Source organism: Glycine max, chromosome 18 (assembly GCF_000004515.6).
Source record: "Glycine max cultivar Williams 82 chromosome 18, Glycine_max_v4.0, whole genome shotgun sequence".
NCBI lineage: Eukaryota > Viridiplantae > Streptophyta > Magnoliopsida > Fabales > Fabaceae > Glycine > Glycine max.
The window spans coordinates 50,861,286-50,881,539 of record NC_038254.2 but is presented as its reverse complement, the minus strand read 5'-3'; the positions used below and the strand labels follow the sequence as shown (position 1 = coordinate 50,881,539).

General features: G+C 33.0%; 2 protein-coding genes and 1 pseudogene across 5 annotated transcripts; 1 reads left to right on the top strand and 2 right to left on the bottom strand.

Annotated features, from left to right (window-relative positions):
- Nucleotides 1-1,650: 1,650 nt before the first annotated feature.
- On the top strand, nucleotides 1,651-7,424 carry LOC100820155 (2,3-bisphosphoglycerate-independent phosphoglycerate mutase). The gene is made up of 10 exons (XM_003552288.4): nucleotides 1,651-1,936; nucleotides 2,227-2,409; nucleotides 2,676-2,803; nucleotides 3,552-3,702; nucleotides 3,780-3,983; nucleotides 4,580-5,004; nucleotides 5,397-5,589; nucleotides 5,670-5,765; nucleotides 6,548-6,703; nucleotides 7,073-7,424. Exons 2-10 carry the CDS (start codon nucleotides 2,248-2,250, stop codon nucleotides 7,235-7,237), a joined length of 1,680 nt encoding a protein of 559 aa, XP_003552336.1. The 5' UTR covers nucleotides 1,651-1,936; nucleotides 2,227-2,247; the 3' UTR covers nucleotides 7,238-7,424.
- Nucleotides 7,425-9,462: 2,038 nt separating this feature from the next.
- On the bottom strand, nucleotides 9,463-13,139 carry LOC100804118 (uncharacterized; annotated as a pseudogene).
- A 2,522-nt stretch (nucleotides 13,140-15,661) lies between these two features.
- Nucleotides 15,662-20,171, bottom strand: LOC100803589 (uncharacterized). Of its 4 annotated transcripts, none has more exons than XM_006602674.3 (7): nucleotides 19,739-20,168; nucleotides 18,615-18,750; nucleotides 18,384-18,509; nucleotides 18,196-18,276; nucleotides 16,689-16,881; nucleotides 16,279-16,549; nucleotides 15,662-16,168 (listed from the first exon to the last, which is right to left on the bottom strand). In XM_006602674.3, the coding sequence occupies exons 1-7, from the start codon at nucleotides 20,106-20,108 to the stop codon at nucleotides 15,921-15,923; spliced, it is 1,425 nt and encodes a 474-aa protein (XP_006602737.1). In that variant the 5' UTR covers nucleotides 20,109-20,168; the 3' UTR covers nucleotides 15,662-15,920. The 4 variants fall into 4 exon arrangements, with proteins under 4 accessions (XP_006602737.1, XP_003551629.2, XP_040867674.1 ...); XM_003551581.5 differs by having other exon boundaries at nucleotides 18,600-18,750; nucleotides 19,739-20,167; XM_041011740.1 differs by lacking the exon at nucleotides 15,662-16,168 and having other exon boundaries at nucleotides 16,335-16,451; nucleotides 16,526-16,549; nucleotides 18,600-18,750; nucleotides 19,739-20,171.
- Nucleotides 20,172-20,254: the final 83 nt, after the last annotated feature.

The following is a 20,254-nucleotide window of genomic DNA, read 5'->3' as shown; positions in this document are numbered from 1 at the left end:
CATTGGTGCTCACGGAAAGTTGGGTGGTGTGGGGATTTTCGTAACCACTAAATATACTGTAACAATTAGGTGTATATTTTTTTTGTTATGAGTGGTTTTATAGCCTTCCGTTTAGTGTATTACATTTTGGTGGGCTGTGGACAATTCTGTGGGAGTCAGTCACTGCTTATTGGCATGGGCATTGGCTATGAACTTGTTGCCTATTGTACTAGGTTCTTTATATCTAATATAATATTATTTGTCTAAAAAAACAAATTAGTCTTTACAAGTAAAAAATTTAAAATAAGTTCCTATGCATTTATGCTATTATTTTAGTCTCTAAATTTAATTAGTTATTATTACTTTAGTTCTTAAAAAATATGGTTTTTTGAATTTTAATCTAAATCCCTTGCTTTCTTTCGAGAACTAAATTGATTATTTATGGATAAAAAAATTGAACACATCCAAACTCATTGTATATCCCAAATTCTTAATTCTTAATTCTACATATTTTTAAAATGAGCGTATGTCACAACATGATTCTATTGTTTTTGACATTTTTTAAAAAACTATCTCATTAGTTAAATATTAAATAATTATTGCTTTATTACAATTAGTTTTATATTTTACTTATTATTTATATTTTTATATACTCATCTAAAAAATATTTATCTAAAATTCAAGGCAACACCTGGTTGTAAAACAAAAAAGAAAAACATTTAATTTCCTTTGAAAAAATGAAAAGAGGAGGCATGGAGAATGACGCTGTTTGCCTACCCACGCCAGCATAAAGTAGTAGAGCACGCTAGTCTGCTATAGAAAATAACGCCCCTATTTTCATGCTTCAGCCTATATATGACGAATATACCAAACATATGACGAATATTCGGTTTGTTACAGTATAGATATTTTTAAACTCAATTAAAATAAATTTGTTTAAATACATAAATATCATTAATTTAAATTAATTTATAGATTTGTATATAAAAGTAATTGAAAATTAAAATAAAACATATTTTATTCTTTAAAAATAAATTAAACTGTTTTCGGAACATTATATTAAGAAATTTTACTAAATTGATTTATCTTTCTTTATAAAAGGTTGACAATCGGCCAATCTTCTTCTAAACTAAATTTTGAAAGTTAGTTAAGTCTAATTCAAAATTAAATATAGTAACTGTCATTAAAAATAATAAATCATTAATATTAAAATAATTAAAAATTTGAATTAAAGTTTCTAGATCAAATATGATAAAGATTCATAAAAAAGTTATCATGATTGATTGTTGTTAATTCATGATGCTTTGCATTATGATTACTTGTCATTCTCACCATTATCATAATTATTGTTGTAAACATTATTATGAACATTAGGATGGATTAACCATTATCTAATAAAAATGAAATAGAATGATAATTATGATATTTTAACATATGATAATTATTTGAAGATTAAGACTTTATAATTGAGATGAAATTTGATTTGTTACATTAAATTTTAAATATTTTAATCTCAATAATCTATTTTTTATCTCATGATTATTACTTATCTTCACAAAAACAAGTTTTCTTGTTAAAGTCCTATAACATTTTTTAATTTCTTTTCGTGATTATTCATAAATATTTTTATATAATTTTACTACTATACGATAATTTATGATTGAAAATTCTATTTTATTTCCTTCTTCTTCTCTTCAATTCGTGGCTACTCGTAAACTTCTCTCCGGATTCACGTGCCCACCTTTTTCTTTTTTTCAACAATAATAAAGGTTAAAAAAAAGAAAACAGAAAGAAAATAGCGACGCTACTAGACTCTACAAACAGTTGTACAATAAAATTGTATTTATATACACCAAACCACACAACACAGACACAAGGTTTAGTCTTGTTAGGTTACCTCTGTGACATTTGTGCTGCTAGTTCATATATTTGCGGCTGACACCGAGAAGGAAAGCAGGTATTTTCCAACTGTCCATAGATGTCTAATATCACATCACATGTGACGGTTATTATTGTTGTATCTGAGTGATGATGTATTGATGTGAATAGTTGTATCTGAGTTATTATTGTCTAATATCATAGTATGAATGATTATTAGTGTATATCTATATAGATTTGTCATTGAATCTGAATTTGATAGAAAAGAAAAACAAAACCCAGATGGGTAATGAGTGATTATTATTGTTGTATCTGAGTGATGATGTATTGATGTATATTTGGATTTGCCATTGAATCTGAATCTGATAGGAAAAAAACAAAAAGGAGCAGATGGGTAGCTCAGGTTTCTCATGGAAATTGGCGGATCATCCAAAGCTTCCAAAGGGTAAGACTGTGGCTGTTGTGGTATTGGATGGTTGGGGAGAGGCCACACCCAATGAGTACAACTGCATCCACAAGGCTGAAACACCCTGCATGGATTCACTTAAAAAGGTTCAATTTTTTGCACTTTTTTGGATCCTATTTCTATTTACAGATTTCAAAGATCTATTGCTATTTTACAAACGGGGGGTTGGGTCTAGTGGGAAAAAAAGGCTAGTCCTTCGAATCCGGAAGAGTTGTTCATGTTTAGTATCTGACAGTGTTTCAAACAGGGTTGCCTCCAAACCGAAGGAGGATACCTGTGAGGAAACAACAACAAAAATCTATTGCTAGTTTGAGTTAGATGAAATTAATCAGGATTTTTTTTTGTACTACAGGGTGCTCCTGAACGGTGGAGATTGGTCAGGGCTCATGGTACTGCTGTAGGACTTCCAACAGAAGATGACATGGGCAATAGTGAAGTTGGTCACAATGCCCTTGGGGCTGGTCGCATATTTGCTCAGGGGTAAACTAAAACTAGCCTCTCTTTTTCATCTATTTGGCCCCCTGTGTATGTTACTACCTAGGTATTAAATTGGGGTCGCAGGGCCGTCAATTTAGTGATATTGTAGGAAGATCTGGCCGCATTGGTTGTGAACTGTTCTTTGTGAACTTGGTTACTACCACTAGCAGTTAATAGGAATTGTGATCATATACTGCTTGTCAATTTTGTTTTTTAAATTGATTGATGTCTGGAAAACTAAAATGAAATGTTTGTTTTTAGATTTACTGGTTTTTCACGAGAGCTTGGTCTTGTATGTTTCTTGAATTATGTTACTGGTGTTTCTAGATACCTATGATTCCTACGAAGATGAACTTATCTTGTTTCTTGTGAACTTTTGTATTTGTTGTGTTGTGCCTGCCATACTTTGTCATGGATTGAACCATACAATGGCTTGTTCCACGTTGTTTCTTAAATTATCGTAAATGTGATCAATAGATAAATGTGCCCCAGATACTTGTGTAGTTTTGTTTCAGGATGCAACACAACAATAAACATGTAAACACTGTTGTTGTTTTGTCTTTTTGAATGTCACTTTTCACAAGGAATTTGTATTACATTTGGGATTTATAATTGCATGTTTACCATCTTGAAATGTTTAGTTATGTTCTTCCCCATTAGCTATGCTATATAGTCTATATTTCTTAGTTTTAAAATTATTCATAGCATGTGTGATGATTGGGATATCTTGGTTTGTGATTGTTCATTTTAGTGCTAAGCTTGTCGACCTTGCTCTAGCCTCTGGAAAAATTTTTGAAGGAGAAGGTTTCAAGTACATAAAGGAATGTTTTGAAAATGGCACATTGCATCTCATTGGGCTACTGAGTGATGGTGGAGTTCACTCCAGACTTGATCAGTTGCAGGTGATTATTTGGGGTTGGAGCTGTTTTTCCTTCATGTGTATTCAGTTTATTCTTTCTAACTAACTACTTTTGTACAGTTGTTGCTTAAAGGAGTTAGTGAGCGAGGTGTTAAAAGAGTCCGTGTCCATATTCTTACAGATGGCCGTGATGTTTTGGATGGCTCAAGTGTGGGGTTTGTGGAAACCCTTGAAAATGATCTTGCAAACTTGCGCGCAAAAGGTGTCGATGCTAGGATAGCATCAGGTGGAGGTCGTATGAATGTCACAATGGATCGTTATGAGGTATAGTGACCTGGAAATGACCTTCAATTTGCATAACCCGGGCATCTTTCATTACTGCACTCCCATATGGATTTTAGGTGTAATACCTCCCCCCTGCTTTAAAACAAATGTTAAAAAATCTTTTATATTTTCACAATTTATTCTCTTGCCACTCTGTTTATTCGTATACAAGACAATTTTAATTCATTAAAAGGTGGGATAGGTGTGTGTTAACAGCAATTATATTATAATATTTACTAATTTAATGGTAGTTCACTTTATGGTGCCTGATTACATATGTGAGCTGTGTTCTGCCTTTAGCTTCTCTCTAAATTTGAAAATATTTTGGTCAATTATAGTATTCATTAGATAGACTCTGCCTATTCCATTCTTACTTCAAATTTAGCTTTATATTTTATCATCTTATGCAGGTACTTAACCTACACCATTTAACTTTTTAACTAGTCTGTCACTGATTTTTGTGCAGCTATGTGCCTATTGTATTGCTATATTACCTCTGAAGTTTGACAAAGAAAAAAATGCTTTATAAGTTTGAAATGTTTTCATTTTTGTGTGTATTTCTATTTATGATTCACCGATTTCTAAACAAACTGCAGAATGATTGGAGTGTTGTGAAACGAGGGTGGGATGCTCAAGTTCTTGGTGAAGCCCCTTATAAGTTTACAAATGCTCTTGAAGCTGTCAAGAAGCTGAGGGCAGAACCAAAGGCCAATGACCAATATTTGCCTCCTTTTGTTATTGTTGACGAGAGTGGGAAACCTGTTGGTCCGATAGTTGATGGTGATGCTGTTGTTACATTCAACTTCCGAGCTGATCGTATGACAATGATTGCTAAAGCTCTTGAGTATGAAAATTTTGACAAATTTGATAGAGTTCGTTACCCAAAAATCCGCTATGCTGGAATGCTTGAATATGATGGTGAATTGAAACTTCCAAGTCATTACCTTGTTTCTCCACCAGAGATTGACAGGACTTCTGGTGAATATTTAGTGTATAATGGTATTCGGACTTTTGCTTGCAGGTGAATTGTCTATAATCTCTATTTTAATCATTAGTAGGATTTTTATTATATTGTAATTTATGGAAGACCATAATACTTCTACCTGCTTATTCTGTTCTTGATGGTGAATGATGGGAACTGTGTAATAAATGAGAAGTCACGATGTTTATATTGTTGGCCCAACCTGGTGAACAAATGTTTCTCATTTGAGTCCTTCAAACTGGGCCACTGGGGTTAATAATTAATAAAAGATAACAACTTTGTGTGGGGAGAAATAGGAGGTTTAAATTCATGTCTCCTTTAAGAGACTTCCTTTGCAACATAATGTTTACCTTAAGTGCTCTTCATTATCTAGTACTTATCTGTGAAATGATGGCCATCGTACTCACTTGTACGAATTTTTTTGTCAACAGTGAGACTGTTAAATTTGGCCACGTCACATTCTTCTGGAATGGAAACCGCTCTGGGTATTTTAATGCAGAATTGGAGGAATATGTGGAAATTCCTAGTGATTCTGGGATTACATTCAATGAACAACCATTAATGAAAGCATTGCAGATTGCTGAAAAGGCTAGGGATGCTATTCTTAGCGGGAAATTTGATCAGGTGACTAAATGGTTCTCCGTGATTTTGGGAATCATGGTCTAATTAAACTTTTATTTACTCTTATTTTGTATGTTGTATAGGTACGCGTCAACCTTCCAAATGGTGACATGGTGGGGCATACAGGTGACATTGAAGCAACAGTTGTGGCATGCAAGGCAGCTGATGCTGCTGTGAAGGTATGAAGCTTAATTTTAAAATTTGTTTGAGCAGTTCTTCAAATAAAGTTTGTTATATTCTTTATAAACTCTAGCTGAAATTTTTGGGAATTCCTTATTTCACTTTAGATTTTTATTTCACAAGTAGAGTAAAAGTAGTACGCAGGTGATTAATCAGTGTTAACAAGTATGATATTTATAGAATGTGATTTGGAGAGAAAGCTAAGTATGGGAAAAGAGGAGTGAATCTTGTTCGCCTTGTATGAACAGTTAAGCTTAATGCATCAAGTCATGTGACTCCAAAGTATTGTGTCTATCATTTTTAAAAATAACTAGGTTATGTTGAGAACTAATATTAGAGGATCCTAGTTCCTTCACTCTGTTTTTTGGCATATTGTCTGGTCAACTGAAGGGATTTATATCACCTGTCCTAATCTCCTATCTCAGCACTAATTGTCCCTTAGATATTAAAGATCAAGTTCTTTTTCCCTTGTTGGAAGAATTCACAAATCACAATGGCAATTCTATAACATTTTTGCAATTATTTGTCTTTTTTTAATTTTGTTTTATATATACAATTTTTTTTAGCTTTTTCTGTGGACTTAGTTAACTCCAAATAGCTTTATACCCCAAATTCGTTTCTTCTTAAGGAGGGGAAAAAACAAATGTCTTCGGGTGGCTCGTCATTAATCTTGTATCTTGCCAATTAAGCAATTACTGCTATAAAGAAACAAACAAGAGAGATGAAGGCTAAATAGCTACTCATTGTGTTGATTAATGTATATTTACATGTGTAATTGCAGATGATTCTTGATGCAATAGAGCAAGTGGGTGGAATTTATGTTGTCACAGCTGACCACGGGAATGCTGAGGATATGGTCAAGAGGGATAAATCTGGAAAACCACTTCTAGGCAAGGATGGAAAAATCCAGATTCTTACTTCCCATACTCTTGAGCCTGTAAGTTTTACAACTATGTCAGTCATTGATTAGAAGTTTACATGAATCACAGTATTCTCTGCTGTAATATTTCAATGAGTTATGGATGGCTAGTGGGATCTCCATTTTCAAAGGCTAATCAAAATGGCCCTTATCCAATCAATTAAAATTGAAGTTTTATTCCGGTAATCCACGTAATAAAGGTTTGTGATGTCTACCAAGATGAAACTTCAATTCTGATTAGAGAATAACACCAAAAGTACATAACTGGATCTAAGTTTTGTTCTTCAGATAAAGCATTAAGATGTGGGCATCTCTTTATTTTGCATAGTCATTATTAGACATCAACCTTAATTTTGTTCTAAATCATACTTTTCCTTCCTGGTTAAGGTGCCAATTGCTATTGGAGGTCCTGGATTGGCCCCTGGTGTCAGATTCCGCAACAATGTTCCAACTGGTGGACTTGCCAACGTTGCTGCAACTGTGATGAATCTTCATGGATTTGAGGCTCCCAGCGACTACGAGACAACTCTGATAGAAGTAGTTGATAACTAGGAACCAATAGATGATTTTTTTTTTTTTAATTTGCAAAAACTCAGGGTAAGCATTGCAGCCCACAAAATAATTGAAAGTTTTCATCCTTCCACATGTGTGGTGGTTTTGTTCTTATGAGTTACCAAATTTCAGTCTGGAGTTGACAGAACAGTATAACCAATTAATGGCATTTTGACACTTTCTCCTATAACTTTCTTTCATTGTGCTGAGTTATGTTTGTATATTTTGTGATTGTTCATGTGCAAGGTCATCTCTAAATCATGCTTTGTGAAATGCCTTTACTGGCTGATTCGTGTGTTATCATGTTGGTCTGTCTCCTATCTCAATCAGGCTTTACAAAAATTGCATTTTGATCGAGTGTTTAGTTTATGTGCCATTGGGATTGCATGTTATGACCATGGAAATGGTTGCTCTTATAAATTAATTGGATCGGTTTATCTAGATACATTTTTACGTGCAAGTCAATGTGTCAAATTTAAAATCCAATACTGGATTATATGATTATATGCATTTTACCACCTTTGAATAAGATCTAGGAATCGTGTTTGAATTGGATTGTTTGTTTCTAGAATTTTCTTGTTCAGAATACTCGACAGTGGTACTTTTGACTGAAGACCAAGTAGAATTTAAGAATCGAAACATGACACGTGAATTTTCTTTTTCTTTTTGGACTAAAAACCTGTAACTTTTTCTTTTTCGATGTTATTTAAAAAATATTTAAATAAGTGATATCAGATTTATCCTTTTTTTCTCAAAAAAAAAAAAAGATTTATCCTTTTTGATAGCTTTACAATTAGGAAGAGCATATCTTTTTAAATTAAAATACATAATTTAAAAATTGTGATTCTTATTTAGAGATTATAAAATTAACTTAGTAGGAAAGGGAGAAGAGAGGAAAAGAGGTCGAATTTGAATTATTCCACTAACAATTAACATTGATAAATAAAAAATAATTAATTTAATTATGAATTTATTTGCAACATATTACAATTAACAATTATCATTTATAATACCTTTGGAGGAGGTGAATTTTAGAATCATTTTCCCAAAGAAAAATTAAAATCCGGTTTGGTTAGCTCCATCAAATGGAATGCCAAGGTTGGTTGGATTTGCACAATCGGATTTTTCAGAAGCAATAAAATACTCAAAGTCTCAAACCATGTATAGCGACCACCAAATTTGACTGAAAATCAAAACCTAGTGTGATACAGCCAGTTTGTATAAGATTTTAAAGGCTCTAATTTGACTTTTTGAGAAAAAAATTATGTAGCCAAGAATATTTTTTCTTCGTTGTATAGAAAAGAAAATTATTCTTTCGTCGAACACCCCATGGCGATGATGAAAGGAATCTAATACCATTCATTTTATTTAGACCAACACAAGTTGTTTGCTAATACTTTTAGTAATCCATCCAACTAGATAATTATGCTCTTTAATATTCGTAAAGATTGAAAACTGGCTCAAGATTCTTATCATATATACCAGCTTTGTTCATGTGTCATACTTAGAATTAAAAAAAAAAAAGGATTGGTTCTAGCTAGTGTTGATATAATATAGTCTTCATTCATAAGGTTCAATTAAAGTTAAACAGTTATCTTTTAATACAATCATCAATAATAGTTGGTATTAAAATTTTAAAAAAGTTAGCTAAGTTATTGCTGTTTAAGAAATAACACATTTTATCACTTAAATAAATTTAAATAATCTACTCTTGCATTATAAGTTTAAATCCTTAAGACTATTTTTAGAAATTATCTTTTGAATGGTAGCCTTTTTAGGAGTTATTTATGTAATGAAAGTGCTTTTAGAAGTTATTTTATTTTCAATTGAACTACATTCTTATCTAAATCTCATATGTTGAACATTTAATTTTAATTATATTTTATTTTCGTTGAACATTTTAATTATATTTCTTTATTTTAATATTAAATTTTTATGTCCAAGAATGATGAATCTTGAAAATTATGATTCTTATGTATGAATAAAATATATGTGACTGATCATAATTCATAAATATTCTTAAAAATATTTATATAAGTTTTATAAGAATTAAAAAATTACAATATTTTTACTAGTTACTTTAATTAGTTATCACATTAAATAATCTAATAAAATAGCTTAGATATTTTTGAGTGGTGAAAAAAGAATTAGAAAGGTTGAAGTAAAATATTGATTATGCCATGTGAAAAATAACAGCATAACAATACGGTTCTCAGGGCCGAGGAAAAATCTTAAAAAGAAAAGAAGTGGCGGTATAGCAAGTGAACATTATTCCAACACCAGCACACAAGATCATGCCTAAAATGAAAACAGATTTATAGAGATTTAAACCAATGACACAGATGAGGTATAAAATCTCATATAATCTGCACTTTTTGAATTCCAGGACAAACGAAATGATAAGTTATTCCGAGAGTAACTTTAGTTACTATTTATCCTCAGGCTTCATTTTCTTCTAATCTAATGTTTAAAGATGAGTAATGTCTCATCTGCCTTAAAAATAATTCAGTAGTGATTGCACTTTACATAAAAACTAATTTCACATAAGCTAATGTTACAATGCTGAGGCAACTTGGATTTTAGAGAAATCCTATTCTGAAATAATCCCATTAGCAAAAGCAGGAAAACACTTGTCATTAGTTAGACCATACATCAACAAGACCATGTTTGTTACCAGCATATATCTCATTTCTATCTTCATCATAAAAGAGGGCAGTGACTTCATCCAAAACCTCTACAACTGAACTCCTTAGTAGTAGGCATGAATGACTTTGCTTGTTGCAGCTGCAAAAACTGTTACTTGTTGCACTCTGCCTTGATGCTGCTACTTGTTGCGTCGACTTTAGCCACACATTTCCAGGTCAAGATATCACTGACATTAATGGAACCAGTTGTGCCAAGAAGCAAATTATAAAGATAATAAGATCACTTTAACAAATTAAGAGATGTTTATGATTACTCCATTCAGAAATCAAAGAACAACTAGTCTCAAAGACGGTTACCATTGCCTTCCATCCATTGATCATCAGAATCTGCCTTGCAGTAAGAGATAATGAAATCTTGATCTCTTGTTATGTATGTGTTGTTTGTATTGCAGCCTAACCTTGTCACAAACTGGTGATCCTCAAATTGGGTAACAAGCTCCCTACAGAAATTCCAAACAGATAATGCTCCATTTCTGAAAGTAAGAAACAACTGATTCTCCTACAGAAAGTTAAAAGTTGATGGAGTCATGAACTTTGCTCTGCTTATCTCCATCAGCTCAGCATTTCGAACCTAGAAAAAAAAAGGGAATCACACAAAACAGACATGAAATTAATTACAAGGGAAAAGGAACTAGAAAACTTGCACACGCTCACACATATAGGGGAGGAATCTAGACACATACTAAGAAAAGGGCCAAATGAAGCTTACATCAACAATCTGAAGGTTCTCATTTTCTTGCTTGACTAGAAGTTTTTCATTGAATAGCTCTATGAAGTCAACTTTCTTATTCCGGTGAAGCAGGTGGTTGAATCATGAATGTTTTGAGAACTGTGTCATCTTCAATGGATATAATCTTGTGGAGAATATGACCACCGATTCTATTGAAAATTAATAACATAATGCCGGGACTGTAACAAAATATCATGTAATAAGCATATAGGAAAGATATAAAGTAATAAAAGAAGAAAATCATCAAAATAAAAAAGAAGTATAGGAAGAGATCCTACGTAAAAAAAGAAAAACAACAACCACGAGAGGAGAAATAAATTACTTTTAAAAAGACCATGTACTTTACACCAAGTAGATGACATAATTACACACCAAGTTGATCTACTTAAAGATGACAGAATTACTACATAAAAAAAAATAAAAAATGACAGAATTACACACTAACCAAATACGCCAAAGTGTTAGCATAGATTATGTGTTACCACAAAAACCTGGTTTCTATACTTCCACTAAAATCAGTAAAGCTAAATAATGAAAAAATGGTTCAAGGACCTGTGGAATTGGCACCTAGCATTCTCCAAAAATGCAAAACAAAGAAATACGTGTAAAATCTAGCATTAAGCATAACACATTAGGAAAAGTAGCCTTGTTTGGCCTTCAAACCTCCATGTAGCGTGTCATTTGTATTAATTCTCTTGAGCATTATAGCCCAAATATAAAACTTAACCTTAGAGGGACCTATGGACTTAAAAATATGTTTATCAATACTATATTCAATGAGTTTGGAATTGAAAAAAGATTTGCCCAATAACAACCTAAAAAGATCAAGAGACCAAATATCCCTTTCCAAACTACAGAACAAGAGAACAAAGAATGATAGATGATAAGTTGTGGGAAATCCAAACTAGGAGGAATATCCTATATATCAAATTGTCCTCCCAAAATCAACATGAGAACCATCACCTACCTTGAAAGAAAGCAATGACTTAAAGGTAGTATAATCAAGTGAGATAAATCTCTTATAATCTTTCATATTATTAGCAACTCCCACTAGGAAATTGATGTGCCATTAACCCATGTACATAGAAGGAGACAAAAACCAAAGATGTGTCTAACAGTAAGGCCAATTGGTGTGAGAGAAGACAAAAGGGATAAGGATGGAAATATGATGAGAGAACAAAGTAAAGGAGAGGAGAAACCAGTTGGAAGAGAGGGAAATACTAAAGACTAAACAGATGGCAAGAGGAAGTCATATAAGATGAAGGAAATCATATCGGGGAAGGTCTGGAAAATGAGGTGATCATCTGAAAATTTTGAAAAATGAGCTGCTCATTTCGGGTTTACACTTTATAGAGAAATTTTCCCAATCTGTAAAGAGCTGAGCTTCATTCCATTTAGTTGAAAAAGTACAGAGTGAAAGAATCTCTGAGAGAGTGGCAGCAAACTTACAGAAAATATATAGAAGAAATGAGACACAGATTGTGTGAGGAAACTAGAGGTTCTTTACATCACTAGAGAAGACCTTAGACCCACATGGGTAGATATACTAAAAATCTATCACACTCCAGAAGATGAGAAGGTGCTTATTGCTGCAGTTTATTTGGAGGGGAAAACATTGAATTGGTTTTAGTGGTGGTTTTTCCCAGATGAAGTATTGATGAGCTTGAATCAGGTGAGGACTGTGGGAGAACGTACATAGGAATCAGTTTAACAAAACCTTGAAATCATTTAACAAAGAAACCTTTCTCTCACATTCACAAATGACAAATTCACCCATAACCAACTTATCCAGTGCCTCAATTTCATTAAGGATTTCCTCTTTCGGGTAATAAACATGTATGGGTGGTGTGATGCAAAATGTATCTAAGAGTTAAGGAAACAGACCAGAAACCAAAATGACCGAAGCATTCAATAAATGAAGTGAATTTGTAAATCTTATTGCAAAATTATGACCACCCTAACCATTAGTCATAAAATAAGGACCCGAATATTTTTGACAAGTGAACAATAAGTTCAAATAAGATCAAAGTTCCCACAAGATGATCATGCCCATAACTTGACAGAATTTATTTACTAACCAGGATTTTTGCAGAAACTGAAACTATGAAGGATAAACACTGCCCAAGAAAAGAGAAACTACCTGATCTTGATGTCTTGAACATGTTTATCTGAAATCGAGTATAGCAGGGTATAGTCTTTAAGATCAAAGACCTTGTAAATACTGAGCATTGGATGAAAGTGTGTTAGATAAAACAACCAATGAGCATAGCAAACACTTAAATAGCAGATTAACAGCAGAAGTGAAATAGAAAGATAAGAGAATGAGGAAGGTACCTATCTTCTGCTGAGTAAGTTAGGACCTTTCCGTTGAGATTATCAAACTCTACATATCCAGGCCATTTAAACATTCAGACTGGAAAAGAGGAAACCCGGCATCTGGCTTGCCCCTCCATAAATGAAAGATCATGTAAGCAAAATAAGTTTTAAATATCGATCAAAGAGGAGGATTTGAATGGATAGACACAGAATGCACTCACTCAATGTTTGTGGATCTGCATTTGAAAGAGTTGAATTTCTCAGAAGCATTAACGAATACTGTAATAAGTTAGTTGTTGTTCAGAAGCAAATCCTCTCATTGGTTTCTGCAAGGAACTCACACACTAAACACTCAATCTCATGGTTTCTGTAAAATACAACAATGACTAACTAATGGGAAGAGTAACAGCAATTCATGCCAAAGAAAATTATGGTGGTGGTTAAAATATGACAATAACTAATAAACGGGTAATGGACAAAGGCAATCCACACATTAAAAACAAAACCAAAAAAGTCATGGTTTTTATACAAATGTGTCAATGGGCAATGGACAATGGCAATTCATGCATGAAAAAATAATAAAAAAAAAAGTTGTGGTTTGTATACAAATGTGCCACTGATTAACAAATGGGTATTAGGCACAGGTACTTCATACATAAAAAAAATTATAAGTTGAGGTTTTTACACAAATATGTCAATGATTAGCAAATGGGTAATAGGCAATGGCACTTCATACATAAATTTTTTTATAAGTTGAGGTTTTTACACAAATATATATGTCAATGATTAACAAATGGTAATGTGGGCAATGGCAATCCATACATGATACTAGTATAATAAGTTTGTGGTTTGTAAACACTTGAGTAGACCCAAAGAGGTAGTTGACAGTTAACACTTCATTAAAATATATTTTATAGTTTAATTTAATATTATTGTATAACATCCTAATTAAATGTCAACTTTTTATTAAATTCTGTATTGCTACCACCGTAAATGAATCTTTTTTTATCAAAAGAGATAATTTTTATTTAAATTATCTCTGTCGGGCATGTTTGGTATTATATGCATATCTTAAAAAGTTAGCATTTGATTAAAATATTATAAAATATATTTTAATGAAGTGTCAACTTTTTATTGGACATGCATGCACATCACATTGTACCTCTGCATCAGTGACGAATCCAAGCAGGGTCGAATCCAAGAATAAACTAAACTAAACTAGCGTACCCCATTGCCCAGAGGCTCTTCGCTATGCGAAGGTATGGGGGAGGGATGTTGTACGCAGCCTTTCCCTTGCATATGCAAAGAGGCTGTTTCCGGATTCGAACCCATGACCAACAAGTCACCAAGGCACAACTTGACCGCTGCACCAGGGCTAATCCAAGAATATCAGTTGAATTTTTTTTTATACAATTTTTTAATTATTTAACTTCTAATAAATAATTATTTGATAAATAAAAAGTTTCACAAAATATTTATTATCAAATTTATGTGTAAAACTATAGGTAAAATCTACTACTAGAAGAAAATTAAGTAACATTAACTTAATATTCTTTGTCAATATTAATTTATATTTTTCTTCTCATACATAGGAAGGATGTTGAAGGAGGGAGACCAAGACCCATGCTTGCCCCTCTCCCCAATCCGTCCATTTCTGCAATGCTTCTCAGATATGGAGATTCACACCTACAAAACAAGAATCATGCATGTGTTGAAAAGAGGCAGCCAAACTAGACTGGTAGACAACCAAGACCATCATCTTTTTGGAGGGATCATAAGTGTCATATTGGTGCGTCAAGTGCATGTTGCAAAATCTGTGAGAGATAGTAACAGAGGCAAAGGCACGATGAGGCTTTGAACAAACCTCGCCGCTTTGAAGCATCTTGAAGAAATTGATGTTGTTGTCATTGTTATCGTTATTGTCACTACTCCTTCTTTAGCTTGTCATTGTTATCGTCATTGTCACTACTCCTTCTTTAGCTTGTCATTGTTATCGTCATTGTCACTACTCCTTCTTTAAACCTCCATGCTTCCTTCTTTCCATTCTCACCACTTCACCAAAAGCATACTTATCTTTTCCATTCTCACCACTTCACCAAAAACATACTTATCTATAGTAGTACGTAGTAATACAATTGCAATACTTTCTCCTTTCACTGAATTATCTTTTAAGAATTAAATTATTTCCTATTTCAAAAAAATAAAATAAAATCTCTTGTTCTTTCTTGATAAAGATATAAGATAATATAATAAGATATGAGAATAGGATAAACATCTAATAATATGATAAAAGAAAAATAAACTTTAATTTTATTTATTATTTAGTACATATCAAATAACAAATCCGATAACATTATTTTGTTTATATGAATTTTTTTATTTACTTCATTAAATTAAAATTATAAAAATTATATAACATTTTTAAAATTATAGTTATTACTCAAATATTTTTCTTTAAAAAATATCTAAATAATAACTATTTAATTTGTAATACATTAGTTAATTATATATTTTAAATTTACATTTCAAAATAAAATAATGCGTTGAAAATTGTTATATATTATATGTAAATCTTATACATAATAATATTATATCTATATATAAAGATAACAAACTATTGAAATTCAATTTAGTAATATGAAGAAATGAGACTAGATTGAAAGAGATAAATAGTTAAGATAAAAAAAAAATGTTTAATATGATTGAGAGAAATTATTTAGCTAGTTACAGGAAAATCCACTTTCAAAAGATAGGATTTCTCAGTTATTTACATATATGACATATCCCTCTGATTTGAGCTGCTATGTAATAGTTTCACATCAACTGAGGTTACAATGCTGAGGTAGCTTGGATTTCAGAGAAATCCATTGCAGAAATTTCCCATCATCAAAAGGGAAAAAACCCAAATATGGGTAGGTTCCAACTCTTGTCATTAGTTTGACCATACATGAACAAGACCATGCCTGTTCCCCGTATAGATCTCATTTCTGTCTTCCTCATAAAAGAGGGCAGTGATGTCCTCCAAAGCCTCCGCAACTGAATTCCTCATTAGGCATGAATCACTTTGCTTGCAGCTGCAACCACTACTGCTGCACTCGTCTGCCTTGGCACTGCTACTTGTTGCAATTATTTTCGCCACACATTTCCCGGTCAAGATATTGCTGACATTAATGGATCCAGCTGCAGCAAGAAGCAAATTATAACCATATATGATCACTTTTACAAATTAAGAGCTGTTTATGATTGCTCCATTCAGAAATCAAAGAAAAACTATGCTTAAACATGATTACCAGTGCCTTCAATCCATTGATCATCAGAATCTGCCTTGCAGTAAGACATAATGAGATCCTGATCACTTGTTATGTATATGTTGTTCGTGTTGCAGTCTGGGTGCCACAACTGGTGATCCTCAAATGAAGTAACAAGCTCCCCGTGGAAGTTCCAAACAGAAACTGTTCGATTTCTGAAAGTAAGGAACAATTGATTATCGTATAGAAAGATAAATGCTGATGGAGTCATGAACTCCGTCCTGCTTACCTCCATCAGCTCAGAATTGTGAACCTGGGAACAAAAGGAATCATACAAAACCAACATGAAAATCATTATAGGGGAAAAGCACAAGAAATCATACACACACTCACACATATAGGGAAGGGATCTAGACACATATACTAAAAGAAAAAGGCAAAATGAAGCTTACATCAAGAATCTGAAGGTTCTCATTTTCTTGCTTGACTAGAAGCTTTTCATTAAATTGCTCTATGAAGTCCACCTTCTTATTCCGATGAAGTAGATGGTTGAACACTTTGAGAACTGTGCCATCTTCAATGGATATAATCTTTAGGGGAATATGACCGCTGGTTCTATTGTAAATTAATAACATGATGCCAGGGCTGTAACAAAATATCAAGTAATAAGTATATAGGAAGATATCAAATAACAAAAGAATTCATCAAAATAAAAAAGAAGATTAGGAAGAGATCCTACATTAAAAAAAGGAAGAAAAAAAAACAAGAGAGGAGAAAGAAATTCCTTTTATAAAGTGTTAGGAATTTAACATAGGTTATGTGTTGACACAAAAATCTGGCTTCTCTGCTACCATAATCAGTAAAGCTAGTTGATGAAAAACTGGTTCAAGGGCATGGGGATCACCTAGCATTCTCCAAAAAAGCCAGAAACAAAGAATTCAACAAAGAACTAGGTATAAAAGGATTCTAAACTAGCCCCAGGCATAATACAGATTAGGCAAGAAATAGCCTTGTTTTGACCTAACCTTGGAGGGAATTATGAACTTACAAATAGGTTTATCTTTATGATACTATATACAATTGAAAAATAGATTTGCACAAAAACAACCTAAAAGGATCAACACACCAAATCCTTTTCCAGACTATACAACAAGAGAAAAAAGTAAAGGAAACCCAAGATTGTCACCAAATCCCTTTCCAGACTATACCGAAGGATTACACGCCTTAATCTTTGGAAAGGACAAAGGAAAAAATTAGGGGAGCAAAGGTTAAGTGAAGAATTTCGTGAGCAGAGCTTCCATGCAATTGAAGAAGTATTGCAGGGATGACATCAAAGAATCCATGAAGGTTGAATGGGAAAGATGAACGAAAAGGTGATTGTGCTGGTGAATTCAGGTGCTTCAAATAATTTTATCTCCTCTGATTGGTGAGGGAATCAAGAAATTCAACCAAAGACAACCAAAGATCTTAAATAGTTAGTGCATTTCCCCTTAGTCGTTTGCCTCCAACTGATTTTCCCTTTCAACAAAACCTTGAAATCATTGAACAAAGAAACCTTTCTCTCACATCCATAACCAATTTATCCAGTGCCTAGGATTTCATCTTTCATGTAATAAACATGTTTGGGTGGTGTGATGCAAAATATATCTAAAGGAAGAGCTTAGTAAAAAAAGACCAGAATCCAAAATGACCCAAGCATTTGAACAAGTGAATTGAATCTGTAAAATCTTATTTTAAAATTATGACCACCCCAACCGTCAATCAAAAATGAAGGACACGAATATTATTTTACAAGTGACAATATAATGGTAACTATATTGCAAAGAGTAAAAATGAATAAGATCGAATTACACACAAGACGATCATGCCCATGACATAACAGAATTTATTTAGTAAATAGAGTTTTTGCAGAAACAGGAACTACAAAGCAGAAAATCAAACCGACAAAATAGAAAGTACCTGATCTTGATTTCTTGAACATTCCTATCTAAAATCGAGTATAGCATGGTGTAGTTCTTAAGATCAAAGACCTTGTAAATACTGACACCATTGGAAGAAAGTGAGTTGGATAGAATAACCAACCAGCAGAGCAAACACTTACATAACAGTAGAAGTGGAACAGAAAGACAAGAAAATGAGGAAGGTACCAATCTTGTGCAGAATAAGTTAGGACCTTTCCATTGACATCATCAAACTCAACAAATCCAGGCCATTTCAAAGATTCAGATTGGAAAAGAGGAAACCCAGCATCCGGCTTCCCCCTTCGTAGGTATCTAAGAACATAAATGAAAGATCATGTAAGCAAAATAAGTTTTAAACATCAAAGAGGAGGATTTGGATGGACAGACACAGAATGCACGCACTCAATCTTTGTGGACCTGCATTTCAAAGAGCTGAAGTTCTCAGAAGCATAAACAGATACTGTAATGAGCGAGTCGTTGTTCTTATTGTAGAAGAGGCTCCGAATGATTTCATCAGGGCAAACATTCAAAAAGCAAATCCTCTCATCAGTTTCTGCTTGGAATTCACACACAAAACCCAATTTCATGGTTTCTAAAAAATATGATAATGACCAACTAACGGAAAGCAGAAAAGGCAATTCATACAAAAAAAAAACATGGTTTGTGTACAAATGACTAACTAATAAATGGGTAAGCGACAAAAGAAATCCGTACATTAAAAACAAAAAATAAAAAGTCATTGTTATTATACAAATATGTCAATGGTTAACAAATGGGTAATAGGCAACGCAAGTCAGACGTGAAAAAAAATAAGAAGTTAGGGTTTTTATACAAATGTGCCAATGGTTAACAAATGGACAATGGCAGTTCATATATGAAAAACATCAAAAGTTGAGGTTTTTACACAGACATGAAAATGACTAATAAATGGGTAATCAGCAATGGAAATTCATACATGAAAGAACCAAAAGTTGTTTTTATACAAATGTGGCAATGATTAAAAAATGGGTAGTGAGCAATAACAATTCATACATGAAAGAGTCAAAAGTTAAGTTTTTAGACAAAGATTAATAAATGGGTAGTGGGCAATGGAAATTCATACATGAAAGAATCAAAAGTTGTGATTTTTACACAAATATGACAATGATTAACAAATGGGTAATGGGAAATGGCAATTCATACATGAAAGAATCAAAAGTTGAGGTTCTTACACAAATGTGCCCATGATTAACATATGGGTAAATGGGCAATGCCAATTCATACTTGAAAGAATCAAAAGATGAGGTTTTTACACAAATATGACAACGATCAACAAATATGGGCAATGGCAATTCATAGATGAAACAATCAACAGTTTAGGTTTTTACACAAAGGTGCTCATGATTAACAAATGGATAAAGGGAAAGAACAACTACCACACGATAGAATCAAAAATTTCGATTTTTTTTTTTTGACAACGATTAATAAACAGGTAATGGGAAATGACAATTCACACATAAAAAAAAATAATCAAGAATCATAGTTCTTGAGAGCAACCTCACCTCTACTAAAAGCTGCACACAAACCAGAATGGTAAAGAGCAAAGACCACGTTTTTTGCAGCCACAATTTCGACAACCTTAGTTCTCTTCATCAAGAAGGGCCAAAGGGAAGAGGGAGTCTTGGAGGGATCATGAGTGTCGTATTGGTGCGTCAAGCACATAGAGCGGAATCTGTGAGAAGCAGTGACAGAAGCAAAAGCTCGATGAGGCTTCGACCAAATTTCGCGGCTCTGAAGCTTCTTGATGACATTGATGTTGTTGTTGTTTTTGTTGTTGTTGTTGTTGTTGTTGTTGGCATTGCTTTTGCCACTCCCTCTTCTGCTTGCAACTATGCGTCGACCACTATAACCTCCACGCCTCCTTCCTTCCATTCTCACAGTCACCGCTTTACATGAACATCTTCTTTACTGTAGGATTCATATCATAGCTTTGTAGCATAAATAATAATAAATTGTATATCGTAGCTGTAATTAATACATATGAATAAAAATATACCAATGTATTCAGAAACAGAAAG

Excerpts from the sequence above, each read along its gene's own strand:
- LOC100820155 (XM_003552288.4), top strand. The coding sequence starts at position 2,248 with ATGGGTAGCTCAGGTTTCTCATGGAAATTGGCGGATCATCCAAAGCTT. Across the intron at positions 2,410-2,675 it reads GCATGGATTCACTTAAAAAG|GGTGCTCCTGAACGGTGGAG; the intron begins GTTCAATTTTTT and ends TTTGTACTACAG. Across the intron at positions 3,984-4,579 it reads TCACAATGGATCGTTATGAG|AATGATTGGAGTGTTGTGAA; the intron begins GTATAGTGACCT and ends AACAAACTGCAG.
- LOC100803589 (XM_003551581.5), bottom strand. The coding sequence starts at position 20,108 with ATGGAAGGAAGGAGGCGTGGAGGTTATAGTGGTCGACGCATAGTTGCA. Across the intron at positions 18,510-18,599 it reads TGCAGGTCCACAAAGATTGA|ATACCTACGAAGGGGGAAGC; the intron begins GTGCGTGCATTC and ends TTATGTTCTTAG. Across the intron at positions 18,277-18,383 it reads ACTTATTCTGCACAAGATTG|TATTTACAAGGTCTTTGATC; the intron begins GTACCTTCCTCA and ends CAATGGTGTCAG.